At 41.9% G+C, this 15,104-nt stretch overlaps 1 protein-coding gene and 1 long non-coding RNA gene across 3 annotated transcripts in view; one reads left to right on the top strand and one right to left on the bottom strand.

Moving 5' to 3' along the window:
* The window catches only part of MED13L (mediator complex subunit 13L), a 428,751-nt gene extending 424,758 nt beyond the window's left edge, over positions 1–3,993 (top strand). For both annotated transcript variants that reach the window (XM_043529751.1, XM_007071902.4), the window contains exon 31: positions 1,123–3,993. In XM_043529751.1, the coding sequence (XP_043385686.1) occupies positions 1,123–1,255 (133 nt within the window). In that variant the 3' untranslated portion in view covers positions 1,256–3,993. The remainder of the gene's footprint in view (positions 1–1,122) is intronic.
* A 39-nt stretch (positions 3,994–4,032) lies between these two features.
* LOC122463068 overlaps positions 4,033–15,104 on the bottom strand; it is a 64,524-nt gene continuing 53,452 nt past the window's right edge. The window contains exons 3-4 of the long non-coding RNA XR_006286048.1: positions 6,755–6,845; positions 4,033–4,293 (exon numbers count right to left, since the gene is read on the bottom strand). This is a non-coding gene — a long non-coding RNA (uncharacterized LOC122463068). The remainder of the gene's footprint in view (positions 4,294–6,754; positions 6,846–15,104) is intronic.

Genomic DNA, 15,104 nt, shown 5'->3' with positions numbered 1-15,104 from the left:
AGAGCCACCCTCCGTACATCCCTCCTGAGGGGATGGGAGAATTTTGTTGGGTACTGCCACCACTAGTTGAAAGTGAGTGGGGGGAAGAGCAGGAGCATAGTGGCCATTTCTCATATTCTCTACACCAGTCAACAAGCTGGCAGGGACTTTGTTGGGAGTACATTCTCCCATCCAGAGAAATAGGGTTGGTGGGTTTTTTGTTTGTGTTTTAAGTAGAAGCTAATGCACTCTCTCAATTTCCCTTCTCCTAAAGATAGAGTAGAAAGTAAACAAGCAAGCCTGTGTACAAGTCAATAGAGCTGGCCAAAACACTTGTTTCTGATGAGCAAGATATTTGGGGGTTTTGAAATTTGGGTTCATGCCGAATCAGAATGAAACCAAATTTGCCAAAATGTCTCTGTGAATCAAAAAAATTAGCTTCAAAAACACAGCACTTCTGAAACAAAATATGAAACTGACTGTCAGTTATGCTGAGCCTCTGCAGGTCCAGAGCAGCCCAATCGTACAGACTGTTGGGGCCAGTAACCTCAGGGCATCCAGACTCCTAACAAGCAACCTTAGGGTCCCCAGCCCTGGGGTGGGGCCGCTGACCATGTATGTCATCCTAGGACTTCCGGGCTCCCAGCTCCAAAGAAAGTCGCTTTGGAGTTGTGGGTGGCATGCAGGCACTCGGTTCCAAGCTGGGAGCCTGGAAGCCCTAGCATGGCCCTGTGCTGGAACTGGGATTTTTAGGACTTCTGTAGTTCCTGCTCTGCATCAGGGAGCCTGACCAGATCCAAGAGACCCAGCTCCAGCCAGGGCTCCGAAGGCTGCCAATCTCTCTGCCCTGGAGCTGGCAACCTAGCCGCTCCCAGGGCTCAGCTGCAGAGCAGTCAATCCTGGAACTGCAGCAGGTTTCTAATGGAAATCTACCTGGTTTTTAGCAACGTTTTGTTGAATCTGCAATAGATTTTGCTCCAGCAAATCGATACTGTCTGACAAAACTAAGTTTTGTTAGACATATTCCTGACTTGCAGAGCTGGTTGGAAATTTTCCAAGTAAATGTTTTAGAAAAGACAGCATGAAGAGCAGGACCGTAATTTTCCAGTGCCATCACTCAGTCTCTCTCTCTCTCTCTCACAGGTTTGTTTTGGAGCAGTACAATGCACTGTCCTGGCTCACGTGTAACCCTGCCACTCAGGATCGCAGCTCCTGCCTTCCTGTTCACTTTGTGGTGCTCACTCAGTTGTACAACGCCATCATGAATATACTTTAATAAAAAAGCACTTGTTCCTCTGGCTCATTCCCCCCTTAACCTGAGAAATGTGCCACAGTCTGCAAAAATCAAAACTTTGCTTCTCTTCAGACCAGGCCCGAGGTCCTGTGCTGTGCTTCAGTTCCTCCATAAGCACACGTGATCTCTGCAGTGTTCAAAACTAATCGACCCATTGACACATCTCTGGCAGCTTCTATCAAAAATCTGGGCCCATCCAGAAACAGTGAATATACAGTATCCTCAATCCAGTGTTATTTTAGAGGTCCAGTAATTACTGGTCAGTGTGTAATAAAGAAAAGGAAGAATCTGAAGACGATGTCCTTTTGCAAGGGGAACTGATTTACAATTAAGGGCAATTTCAGCCCTGCACGTAAAGTCTTGTAGTGACCAGTTTGGGTTGCCTAAAGGTTACTTTGTTTGAACAGCGTAAGCTGGGATTTTGCAGAAAAGGAGAACCAGTTATATTCTATTATAAATAATGGAGTTTCTGTCTACCTGGAGTTCCTATCAGAGTGGACTGGGATGAATGCATGCATTTGTTTCCTGTCCATGTAGATGTGAAAGGTCTGGAGATATTTTAATTTTATTTATTTTTAGGTTTTGTTGTTTAAATTATAGAGGACCAGGTACAGTAGATGATCCTAAAGACCCAGCTCCGTTCCAGCGGAGGATTATTTATCTACATACCTCTTACTCTTCTGACCTAGAAATCAGAAATGGAGCTAAAAAACAGTAACAATCAAAATACAAATTAGGAAGACCATGTGCGAAAGGGGAGCACATTCAGAACTCTAATAGTGTCAGCATTTTCTGATAAGAACATGCTCTGCTTTAAAGAATTCAGCTGTATTTAGCCTGGTTAAAGCAAGAAGTGGCCAGTGTTTAATGAAGGATAACACTACCATATGGAAGAAAAGAGAGAGGGGTGGGGAGGGAAAACATTTTAAAGCCCAAAATAAAGGCAAATTGAAAGGGGTAAGTTAATCTATTGTAGAGCAATGACTGAGATATATTTCCAATGAATTTAATGATGTTAGAAAACTATTATTGAAACCTGAGTCACCCATAGCTCGGGGCAGACTAGTCCATGTACATATCCAAAAGTATGTTTTTTGTTTACAATGAATCAGTTACAAATCTGGTGTATTTTTTCTGACTATAGGAATATTATTTCAAAGAAATAATTTTTAAAAATTATATCATTAAATTAGTACTTGAAGCTATGCCACTGTGGTGGAAAAGTTACTTTGTTTAGTAAAACAATTGCCATTTTTAAAGGTTAATGGTGAATTGAAGTATTTTTATGACTCCTTCATTCCAGGCTTCAAGGGGTTTATATTTAAACTCCCATTTTCTAATGTTTGTTGTTGCACTGTGCAGCAGGCATGGATTGCCTTATGTGAGGGGTCAGGGCACTCGGATCAGGCTGTGAGATCTAGTTATCTATGGAGAAAATCCTACAAATTTAAAGTTCTTCCAAAAGACTTTCATGTTCTGGTTAAAAAAAAATTAAATTCTATGATTTTAAAAAGTATTTTTCTTGAGATAATGTAACATTTAAAACAAATTATATTAAAAAATTGCTTTTGTGATGGGAAGGTGAAAGCAGAGGAGTAACCTGTAAATGGATAATTTCAGTCTCTGCTCCAAGCCACCCATGTGGGTGTCTCTTTGCAATGTATAGGTAAAAAAAAAAATTAGATATCAAAACCATTTGTATCTAATGTGTACAGTGTAAAATTGACTTTAAAAATATTGCAGTACTATTTTTTCTTAATCAGAAAAGAAAATTCTCAAGGCCTTTTGAAGAGCATAAAAAATGAAGATTGTAAACTTGTATAAAAAAATTTAACTTGGGGAGGAAAAAAATGTAAAGTAGACATTTGTAATCTTTTACCACTTTGGGGTTATTTGTTCCCAGGATTCATCTGAACTTTGAATTATTGTTTTGTTTGGGGCTTTTTTTTTTAAATGGGCTGTTTTTATCCAGGGGCTTTTCTTCCCCAGAAACCCAGTTCTAAGCAAAAATAAAAAAAGGGCAGCAAGGAGTAGTTTTCATCTGGTGTCATTTTTATTTAATTTTTTTTTTAAGTTAAGAGAAGTTGTTGACATATTTATATGTTTTTGTGCAAAATAAATGAATGGCAATAGATTTTAAAGAAAAAATCTTATGTACTTCAGTGTGAAAAAGTCTGTATAATATTTCCCTTAAATATGCATTATTTTACTTGTGAGTTTTTTACTGAATTAATCTGAAATGTACAAGCCCTGGCTTTCCTACAGCGTGAAGAAGTTTTTTTTTTCTTAATTTCTAACTTTGGAAATCATGCTGAAATCAAAATTATTATTACAGTTGTTTGAGCTAGAGGGAGAGGGTGGGGGGAGGAGGGAATGTCCAGCATGCTTGTATGTATATTTCAGAACCTTTTTTAAATGTAAAAGCTGTACATTTCGGGGGAGTTCTGAATTTCTTTGTTTTGTTTTTTTTTCTCTGAGCATTTTGCAGTGAGCTTCTTTTATATATAGCCAACAATTTGAAAGAAAACAAAAAAAAATGTGAAGTTCATTTTAAATCTACAGTATATCGCTGGTACAGTACACTAAAAAGACTTTGATAAAAAGAAGAAACAATAATAATAAAGACCTCCATTTTAAATGTCATTCATATATACCTTGTGGATGAGAGCTATATACTTTTACACACTTTTTTAGATGAATAAATTATTGAATTACTGAAACTTCTGGGTGGAGTTTTATTCTCTGTAGTATATTCTTTGACTACTGCTAAATTATTAGCAAAGCCGTCCTAGAGAGTAAAGGTTTTGTTTTTATATGTAACCATACTATCTATACAGCATGCACAGAAATGAGGTCCATTATGTGCATTTTGTTGTATTCATTTCTTCAGGAGCAAATCTAATCCCTAGGGAAGGTAACTTAGAACTAACACACCTTGTCTGTTAAAATGCATTTAAAAATCCATAGCTTCCTCCTAGGATGATGTGACTTGTTATGATTGGCACTGGCATGACTTCACACTGCAAAGAAATGAAAATTATATTAAAAAGAGCTCAATATAACAATTGTTACTGTTAGAGGTGGCAGTAGTGTAAAAGCAAATACAGCAACCAAACTGTAAATAGTACGGGTTGTGAATCTAGAGATACTCTTTGTAAAGCACTTTTAATTCCAAGAGCTTTATCTGCTATGGATGAAATGTATCCCTATGTACCACTTTAATGTGAAAGTTAAATTACTCTCCCTCCTTCCCCCACACTGGGGTCAGCCTATATGTGTAAAACTGAAATGCAGTCGCTTCCATGGTAGAGGAGACCACTAGTGCACTATGGGTGGAGTAGTGAGGAACTTTCAGCTAAACCTCTGTTCTTCCAAAACGCACCATGGGATCTTCAGTGCAGGGCAGACAACACACTGGTTTTTAAGATCTCATCTAAGACACACAGTAACTTGCATGGGAATTCAGTTTATTTCAAAGCCTTAGCTGACTGTGCTATGATTTGAAACCATAGTTGAAGAGTACAGGTTTTTGCACTCAGAGGCCTATTGCTCCTCAAGGGCTGAGAATCTTCCTCGTCAAGAGGCTCTAAATGAACTCCTAGGATTTGGTCCTTGATGGTTCCACAGCACTAAGAACTTTGCCCTTATTTAGACCATTACCAGAAATCCTCCATAAAATTATGTTGATGGGCCCAGTTCAGATGTCAATGGATTTGTATTGACCTGCATGACCTATATATTTGCTTAATCATTTTCTCTTCCGCAATGCAATTACTATTGAAAAATGACTGCGCAACTATGAAGTTTATTCTCCTATACAACAGCTGCATGTTGGAGGTCTGGTGAATTTTCATTGAGCTACATGGGAGTTTTGGCCACATAAAAACCAGGTTAGAACCAATGCGGTGGGGGAAGTAAATTTGATTAGCTATGTCTGACCAAACCAGTTTCCAGTGTTGCATTTAAAAGACTGCCATACAAACCCAAATGGAGGTATACTGAGGGTTTTGTTGAACTCGCTCAGGAAAGGTTCTTGGAAAATGTAGCAAAAAATAAGCTCTTCATCATACAGAAAATTCAGTTGAACACAGTAATTTTTCCTGAGATTTCATTATTGCCAAGTCAGTCAATCCCAAATCTTTGCAAAAATTGATAGTCCCTTGGTTTTATTGGTTAAAACACCTCACCACTTTGTAGCAAGTTCTAACACCACCTTCACCTATCTGGCTGGCCTGCATCCTGACAGAAGCCGTCCATTTACAACAGCTGTGTCCCTTCAAAACAGACAGGATTTGTCTTGGGTCTGCAGAGTGTAGACAACACTGGAAGACTGACCTTCATAGATCTCTTTCTTGTAAGTTATGGTTCAACACCTCGCTCATTTTCCATTTGAAGAGAGATAAAGCCCATCTCCACATGCAGTCACAGCCTTGGACAGATGGGACTGCCACTCAATATTTGCTGCTGTATAACCTCCAACTGGGATTTTCTAACTCACTGCTGAGCTCATGAAATTGGCTTTGCATATAAAATTTTTAAATTTAGAAATAATCATAGACTAAGGTAATTGCAAGAGAAGTCTCCAACCTTCTCATTCGAGATTTCTTTAATCTTAAAATCCATATGACAAAAATTGTTGTGTTTATAGTTTATTTTATTTAACTAATGCTTGTAAATCCTATACAAATTATAAAATAATATTGCTTAGAAGTTCTTAGGAAAACAGGGCCCCATGAAAATGGAACCATTTCTGAGGTAAATATTTTAATTTTTGTCTTATACTTGTGAGTGTTACGGTCAGATTTCATTGCTGCTGTCCAGGATTCCTAAAAAGATACATTTCATAACTCGTTGGTTGGGGGGAAATCGAATAAAAAATTTACTCTGAACTAATTGCTCGTAAACTATATTTGGGTAGTTGTGGTAATAATCATGACAAACTAGGACTGTTATAGAGGTGAGTCTTATGGTTAAGATAATTTATCAAGTTCTTCTTAATCGAGCTGATTGGAAAATGAGGGGAAAACTTTTCAATATGTGTTTATAGTGTCAATTCTATTTTTGTCTAAATGTTATGATCCGCTAAAAATAAAAACAGATTTAAGCACAGTTGTATGAAGCATCTGCTATCTGAAATCATGTGGGAATATACTGCACACACTGAAAGAAATTTAGCATAAAACTAATGTTTATCTCTCACCATTTACAATGGAAACAGAAACACCACTGACATCCCAAAACAGGAAACCTTTGGTCTCTCACAGCAAAGCTATATTTATAAAATTACACTGCTACCATTTCCCTGTTTTGAAACTGAATCTTAACACTTTGACTAATGTTTACATGGGACAAACTATTTTATGTTTCTAGACAAGACCAGATTGTTGCATTTCAGCTATCAGCAATCAAGGCAAAAGCGCTTTATGGTTTACTGTGGAACAACAATGTGCATACGACTCTTGTAATATCGAATATGCTCACCCAAGAACCCCAGCTGCAGTCACACCAGCTTTTCCAGTGTGCCCAATCCTGTGAGCTGCACAGCCCCTCGATTCTCATACAGTTTAATGGCCTAAGAGAAACAGATGCATTACAGAAAATTGTAAAAAAATCTTGTTTTTTCCTCAAAGGAAGTAAGGTGCATTTAACTGAACAAGTATTAAAATAATTGGTTTTTCTATGTACCACACCGTCCTTCCACGGAAGTGTATTGAAACCCATTTAAATGAATAGTATGCAAGGGATCAAATAATATCTAGCCCAGATAGCTCTTTTTATCCATGGATCTTAAAGCACTTTACAAAGGAGGTCAGTATCATTATACCAATTTTACAGATGAGGAAATTGAAGCACAGAGAGGTGAAGTAATTTGTCCAATTTCACCCAGCAAGCCAATGGCAGAGCAGGATACAGAACCTAGGCCTCCTGGGTCCCAGTCCAGTGCTCTGTCCTCTAGACCCCTAAACAAAGTAGAGAATAAATCTCTAATGCACCAAAAGGTATGTAACATCTCCTGTGGAATATTTTTGGTGACATTAAATGGTTATTCATAAATATTAGCTTCTTGACCATGAGTCTCAACAGCAGAATCAAACATTTTGAAATCAGAGTGCTGCGTGATCCACAGACATTGTGGCTCCAGGAACCTTTGCAAGTTCTAGAGTGGGTGCCATTAAGAAGTCAGAATTTGCCAGCAGTTACTGGGGCATTTGCAAAAGCACACCTTTCCCTATGCTCCCAATAGGAAACAATTGTGGGATCAGCTCTCCATGGGCATATGGTGACCGCCATAGCTGGCTCTCTACAGAAATGGTTCATAAGATCTGGAGACTGGGTTAGACCAAATTGTTACTGATAATTGGGGAGTGAAGGAACAATAAAGTCCTCTCTTCGTGAGACTCTAGCAATTAACAGCTACTTACCAGAGAAAAACTTATGCTGTAGCACATTTAGGACAAAAACAACAGAAAAAAAAAACCTGCTATGGATTTGAGACATTTTTACACTTACAAATGCAACTCAGGCCCGCACTGAACAAAGGGGAAATAAAAATGCTTTCACTGACAACTTCCTGGGCTGCCAAACCACATGCCAGTGAAAATGTGTTTAAAATGGATGGGAAATGCAAAGGAACATTTAAACTTCAACCCCAAACAGTGGCTGCTATTTCTGCTGGAGCTATGCAACGGACTGAGGGAGAATCACGTAATTCTGAAAGCTGAATTGCAAAAGCCTCAGGAGAGGCATGATGCAAAATTGCTGAACCTCCGAAAAAGCTCTTGCATCATGGTGGCTTTAGAGAAAAATATTCCTAAGTTACAAAAGCAAGATGATGCAGTTGGGAGTTCTTAGCTTATTAGGGAAATGGCGCCTCTGGGATTTCAAAACTATCCCCAGGGTGCAAAAATGCCCCAGCTCCTTTCCACTTTAAAACTAAAGATGTGCCTGTGCCAACATGTTCCAGTCTAGACTTCTCCAGGGCGTGAGCTGAGGCTGCTCTGCCCTTTCTCCACTTACAAACCTCCACTCCAATCAAAATCAGATTTACATTCTGGGTAAATTAGGCACATGAAACTGCAGCAGAGAAGTCGGTGGAAAGACATGATACACAGGGTTACAGCCTCTTCAAACGACACTCACCACGTGATATGACCTTACTTAGCTGTAAGGGTTGATTTTTGCCCTTGGAGTCACACACATAAGGCTCCCAGCAAAGTTTTTTTGGGGGAAGCTTAAGTCAAAATATTAACAGCACGAGGCACTTAAAAAAAAAAAAAAAAAGAATCTTACATTTTACTGCAATTCACATAAGGCCCCACACACTGAAATCAATCGGCAGAAGAAAAGTGTCTACAACGACTTTCCTATGTCCAAGTACAAGAGGTCCTATGCCTAGCACTGCTGCTGGCATACTGTAAACTGATGGTCATTAAGGAAGGCCACACGCACACCCAACAGTGTTGTGTTTCTATAGTAGTCAGTCACACTGTCTTTATAATATAAACCTTTCAGTGCCGGAGCCCTGTTAATGGTGTGTTTCACCTACTGTACAGTGCAACTGTGACATATCAATGACAGAATAAAAATAAACTGTACTGACAAGAAAGTGGGAGTTTTCCCATTACTGGGCTCCTCTCACAGAAAAGATGGTGTCGGGAAAGCATTCAAGATGATTTTACAACAGAAGTACGTAGTCTTACATTCAAATACTATTTAAATAGCAGAGGTTTTATAGACTAAACCTAAGAAATAGCATAGCCTGAGTCATCTATGAATATAAAAGTGTCCCCTTTCTACTGGCTACCTGAATTCTGAAGCACTTAGAGGAGAGGAAAGTGATCAGGAACAGTCAGCATGGATTCACCAAGGGCAAGTCATGCCTGACTAATCTAATTGCCTTCTATGACGAGATAACTGGCTCTGTGGATGAGTGGAAAGCGGTGGACGGGTTGTTCCTTGACTTTAGCAAAGCTTTTGACACGGTCTCCCACAGTATTCTTGCCAGCAAGTTAAAGAAGTATGGGCTGGATGAATGGACTATAAGGTGGACAGAAAGCTGGCTAGATTGTTGGGCTCAACGGGTAGTGATCAATGGCTCCATGTCTAGTTGGCAGCCGGTATCAAGTGGAGTGCCCCAAGGGTCAGTCCTTGGGCCGGTTTTGTTCAATATCTTCATTAACGATCTGGAGGATGGTGTGGATTGCACCCTCAGCAAGTTTGCAGATGACACTAAACTGGGAGGAGAGGTAGATACGCTGGAGGGTAGGGATAGGATACAGAGGGCCCTAGACAAATTAGAGGACCGGGCCAAAAGAAATCTGATGAGGTTCAACAAGGACAAGTGCAGAGTCCTGCACTTAGGACGGAAGAACCCCATGCACCGCTACAGACTAGGGACCGAATGGCTAGGCAGCAGTTCTGCAGAAAAGGACCTAGGGGTTACAGTGGACGAGAAGCTGGATTTGAGTCAACAGTGTGCCCTTGTTGCCAAGAAGGCTAATGGCATTTTGGGATGTATATGTAGGGGCATTGCCGGCAGATCGAGGGACGTGATCGTTCCCCTCTATTCGACATTGGTGAGGCCTCATCCGGAGTACTGTGTCCAGTTTTGGGCCCCACACTACAAGAAGGATGTGGAAAAATTGGAAAGAGTCCAGCGGAGGGCAACAAAAATGATTAGGGGACTGGAACACATGACTTATGAGGAGAGGCTGAGGGAACTGGGATTGTTTGGTCTGCGGAAGAGAAGAATGAGGGGGGATTTGATAGCTGCTTTCAACTACCTGAAAGGGGGTTCCAAAGAGGATGGCTCTAGACTGTTCTCAGTGGTAGCTGATGACAGAACAAGGAGTAATGGTCTCAAGTTGCAGTGGGGGAGGTTTAGGTTGGATATTAGGAAAAACTTTTTCACTAGGAGGGTGGTGAAACACTGGAATGCGTTACCTAGGGAGGTGGTGGAATCTCCTTCCTTAGATATTTTTAAGGTCAGGTTTGAGATAGCCCTGGCTGGGATGATTTAGTTGGGGATTGGTCCTGCTTTGAGCAGGGGGTTGGACTAGATGACCTCCTGAGGTCCCTTCCAACCCTGATATCCTATGATTCTACCTGTGTGGCATCTCATCCTCATAGTACCTCCCAAAGATTTATTCTCACAACATCCCTGTGGGGTACATACGGTGGGAAAATGTTCCCATTTTGCAGACAGGGAGCTGAAGCAGAGAAAAAGTGACTTGTCCAACATCATAGAGAGTCTATGGCAAAGACAGGAATTAATCCCGGATCTCCTAAGAGCCAGCCCCATGCCTAAAACTCAAGACGAGCCTTCCTGCCTTGCTCTGTTTAAGAGGTATTTTATTTTAGACATGCCTGGTTCTATGACCTGTTCAGCAAGGTATTGAAAACCTACATGTCATATATAAAATTGTATATAGCAAGACCCATCACAACCTTTCCATGTAGGACACGCATGCATGCATGTGTGCAGACATTTACGGAACATGTTACAATTCATACACAAGAATGACAACCCTTCATGTCCTTTCCAAATGGGAAATTTTTTTGTCCTTGTTGGGGCCCTCCTTGGTAAGATGTTATTAGAAGCAGGTAAAAGAGTAAACAATCCTGTGTTCCAGCTATTGTTTAAAACAAGAAGAGAATTGTGCCATTGAGAACATAGATCACAGCTTGTTGCAAAGCTAGAAATAATAATTTTGCCAATGACACACTGCCACCTTTGAGAGGAGTTTACTACCGACCCATTCCTATACCCAGAATCTTTCTCTCATACACACACACACACACGGGAGATCAGTAGTTGGTGCCCAGCCCGATATATTTCCCATGAAAAATGTACAGGGCTAGATTATTGCTATTTAAAAAAAAATACATAGCTATAATTTCCAACAACTGGTGATAATTCTGAACTGTAACATTAATTAAATATATGCCCTATATATCCTTGCATTATCAGACTACGCCTCGTCGAGAAACTGAATTAATGTACATGTTTGTCCACCAGGGGTCAGGCATTGATGGCAAATAAAACTACACAGTCCTCCTAGATTGGGCACTTTTTTTTTTTTTTTTTTTTTTTAACTGCACACGTACACAGTTTGATCATTAAAGGTCAACCACGCGAACAGGTGCAGGTTCACTGGTCAAAGTGCTTCACCCCAGTGTGTGATTAGTTTCAGCCGTAATCTCATTAGTGCCTGGGGAAAAGAGAAGCAGGGGAGTAGTGGGTGATGGGGGGCAAGGTGTGCATGAGAGGAGGGGAGAGGCTTTTAATCTCTGAAGGGTAATGATCCATGGAAGTGCTAACAGAAAGGTGCTGTGGAGGGACTCGCATGGCTGCTGGGTTAAGCAATAGTTTAGGAATTAAAGTATAATGGCTTTTGTGTTTCTTTCCCCCTCTAGAAATTGGGAGCATGTGGCATGCGTGTGCAGAGTGTAGAGAAGGTGTTGCAGCCACAGAAACAAATGTTTTAGTGCTTAATTTTATGTATCCCATTGCAGGCTTGATGGGCTTCTTCACCAGCCAACGTTAGAGCTGGACCAACGGAATCTGAACTGGGCGCACACTGAGCAGGCATGGGCCCAGCTTGGACGGGAGGCAGCCTACGGCTTAAACAATGCACGTGACCCGGTAGAGGGCAATTCATAATTCTGAGCCGCACTGGCGTGTCATGGGCCAGCCAAATCTTCCCCTACAGCCTTGGGATTGAAGAGGGAGATAGGTCACCTCTCCCTCTCGATTTCCAGCAGAGGGACCAGAGATTCACTCATTTCTGGACTCAGATGGCAAAACCTCCCTGCCCTAATCAACAGGCATATTGGGGAAGGGGAGGGAAATAACACAGAGGGGAAGAGAAGGAAATAGACTGAAAGACAGGAGTATAAATGCTGCTGCAGAAACCTGAAAGCATCTCTCTGGGAGGAAGTGGCTCCTTCCCACAACACCCTTGGTGTCTCAACAAATACAGGACCTAGATTTCATCCTTCCCTGGGGGGGGTTTCGTGTCTCCACTTTAAAAAAAATTATTCAAGCAACCTGGATAGATAAATCTGTTCTTCAAGCAGGAAACACTAGTCATTACCGCCCTCCAACTCACAGTCTAGAGATCACTAATAGAGGGAACAGGATTCTAAGGTGACCCCTGCTGCCTTGTGCAAAGTGCTTGCATGGGAGACAGATACAACTGCATTCTCCCCCTCTCCCTAATTACAGCTTCTGTTGTTTTACTTGTGTGGAACAGATCAAAGAACTCCGCAAGGCACCCATGCCTTGGAAGATTGCTGCTTCCCACTTGTATAACCAGCAGGAAGAGAAGGCATCATCAACTCCCACATCTTCCATTATTTGGTGGGCTTTTTAATAGCGCCAGCTCCCCAAAGCCAGGGGGATTAGCTGGGAATCTCAGTTTTTGTTTGGTTGCTTGTTTTGTTTTCCATAAGTTTCTAGCCCTCAGGGTTACAGAGAAAAACATGATGATGTGACCCCAGCCTGATCCTAAAACAAAAAGAACCCAACCTGGATTTTTCCCCCCACATCTCATGGTTTTTTAAACCAATCATGATTTTCTGGGGCCTGACTCATGATTTTTGAATGCTTGGAGTTGGCATCCTGATGTCATCAGGGTGGGGCGGTACTTATGAACATCGAGGGGAGACAGCGTGTAGCCATGACTTCCGCAGACTCCCGCAAAAGATGTGGGGAGAAAGAAGGGGTCTGTGTTCTGAAAACATGGGTCTTCCCCAAGGATTCTATTCAGCTCCTGCCTCAAGCTTGGCCTTGTCAGCTGAATGTGATCTTCCTCTCCCCAGCACCACCACCAGGCGACAGGCCTGCACATTGGACTAAAGTAATCAAATTCCACCACGCATGGCAATAAATGTTTTGCAGCATCATGCATTGCAGCAAATTCTCTCCATTGTCCACTGCAGCCATGTTAGGCATAGGCTGAGGGGAAAGGGTCTCTACAAAAGCCCCTGGTACCATTGCAACACATGCATGTGAAAGAGGAGAGCCAGGCAGAAAGGCAGTGGTGGGAAGTGGCAGAGGCTGTCACCGCGTTGGGGAGCGGGGAGCCTTGAGCAGGGTCGCAAGGCTTGAAAGCAAAGGGGTTCAGTTCAGGTTTCGATAATGCTACACGGGTCGGCGCCACAAGCGCTCGTTCACCTGCACGCGCATGCACACGCTCCCCTCACAGGTGTGCAGGATGGAAGCTCTCACTCGAGGTGTCAGCAGAGCACAGGCACGCACAGCAATCCCCTAACTGGCACCTGATTCCCAGCTACCGTCACAGCAAAGGCCACCCCATCTGTACACACGCTGTCTGGGTTTACCGTTCTTTGCTACGCTATCTGTGTGTAGAACACACCCGGCCTCCTTGATTGCTCCCAACCACCCCCAGTTTACCCTCTTCCCCGGCCTGGCCACCTCCCTCCATTCTTCACTTTGACAGTTAACCAGCAGCAGGAAAGCACTGTCCTGTCTCAGTTCCATGGACATTACCTCTGTGTCAGCTAACAGGGCAGGCAGAAGGCGGTCCTACAGTATCCATGGTGTGGTGCTGAGTATTAATGCATAATCCCGATACGCCTGAGGCTAGGCATTTATGGAATGGAACTGCTGTTACAGGCTCTGGTGCAATCGCTATCCAGTGGTTAAAACTCTCAGCCCTTCCAATCCACATGTTTTTAGGTATTAAGCCCATGCCTGCCTAAGCTCCCATGTACAAACATGGTCCCAGCTTTAAGAAGCATGCAAAGGGGCAGCAGTTAAAGGACAGGACAGACAGACAATATGGGTTACATTCCTAGCTCTGCAAGAATCAGTGTGTGATACTGTGGGCAAGCTATTTCAGCTCTGAGTTTCACTTCCCCCACCTGCGGAACAGCCATAATACTACTAACCTGCCTCCCCGCCTATGAAATCATGAAAGCTTTGAGATCCTCAGTCAGAAAGTGCTAGCGAATTGCAATGTATTACTTCTCATTTGCTCTGCACTGCTTAAAGGCACCAGGACTGTCTAGATGCCTTGAAGCGGGACATAACCTATGTCACTCTGGAAAAGGCAGGGTTTTCCTGCATGCCTTCACCTGTACCCACAGTACCTTTCATCCAGTCTCCTGACCATCTGCCATCTGTATTCACTGTGGGTCAGTTCACCCACGACCGTAAGGGAAATTCACTTAAAGATAAAAAGAAAAGGAGTACTTGTGGCACCTTAGAGACTAACCAATTTAGTTGAGCATAAGCTTTCATGAGCTACAGCTAAGCGAGCTGTAGCTCACGAAAGCTTATGCTCAACTAAATTGGTTAGTCTCTAGGGTGCCACAAGTACTCCTTTTCTTTTTGCGAATACAGACTAACACGGCTGTTACTCTGAAACCTGTCACTTAAAGATAGGTTTCAGAGTAGCGGCCGTGTTCGTCTGTACCCGCAAAAAAAACCAAACCAAACCAAACCAAAAAAAAAAAAACCCAGGAGTACTTGTGGCACCTTAGAGACTAACAAATTTATTAGAGCATAAGCTTTCGTGGGCTACAGCCCACTTCATCGGAAGCACTGAATGGAACATATAGTAAGAAGATATATATATATACACATACAGAGAAGGTGGAATTTGCCATACAAACTGTAAGTGGCTAATTAATTAAGTTGAGCTATTATCAGCAGGAGAAAAAAAAACTTTTGTAGTGATAATCAAGATGGCCCATTTAGACAGTTGACAAGAAGGTGTGAGGATACTTAACTTAGGGAAATAAATTCAATATGTGTAATGACCCAGCCACTCCCAGTCTCTATTCAAACCCAAGTTAATGGTAT

The sequence above is a fragment of the Chelonia mydas genome, chromosome 15 (genome assembly GCF_015237465.2).
Source record: "Chelonia mydas isolate rCheMyd1 chromosome 15, rCheMyd1.pri.v2, whole genome shotgun sequence".
Classification (NCBI taxonomy): domain Eukaryota; kingdom Metazoa; phylum Chordata; order Testudines; family Cheloniidae; genus Chelonia; species Chelonia mydas.
This window is presented reverse-complemented; position numbering and strand designations above follow the sequence as displayed.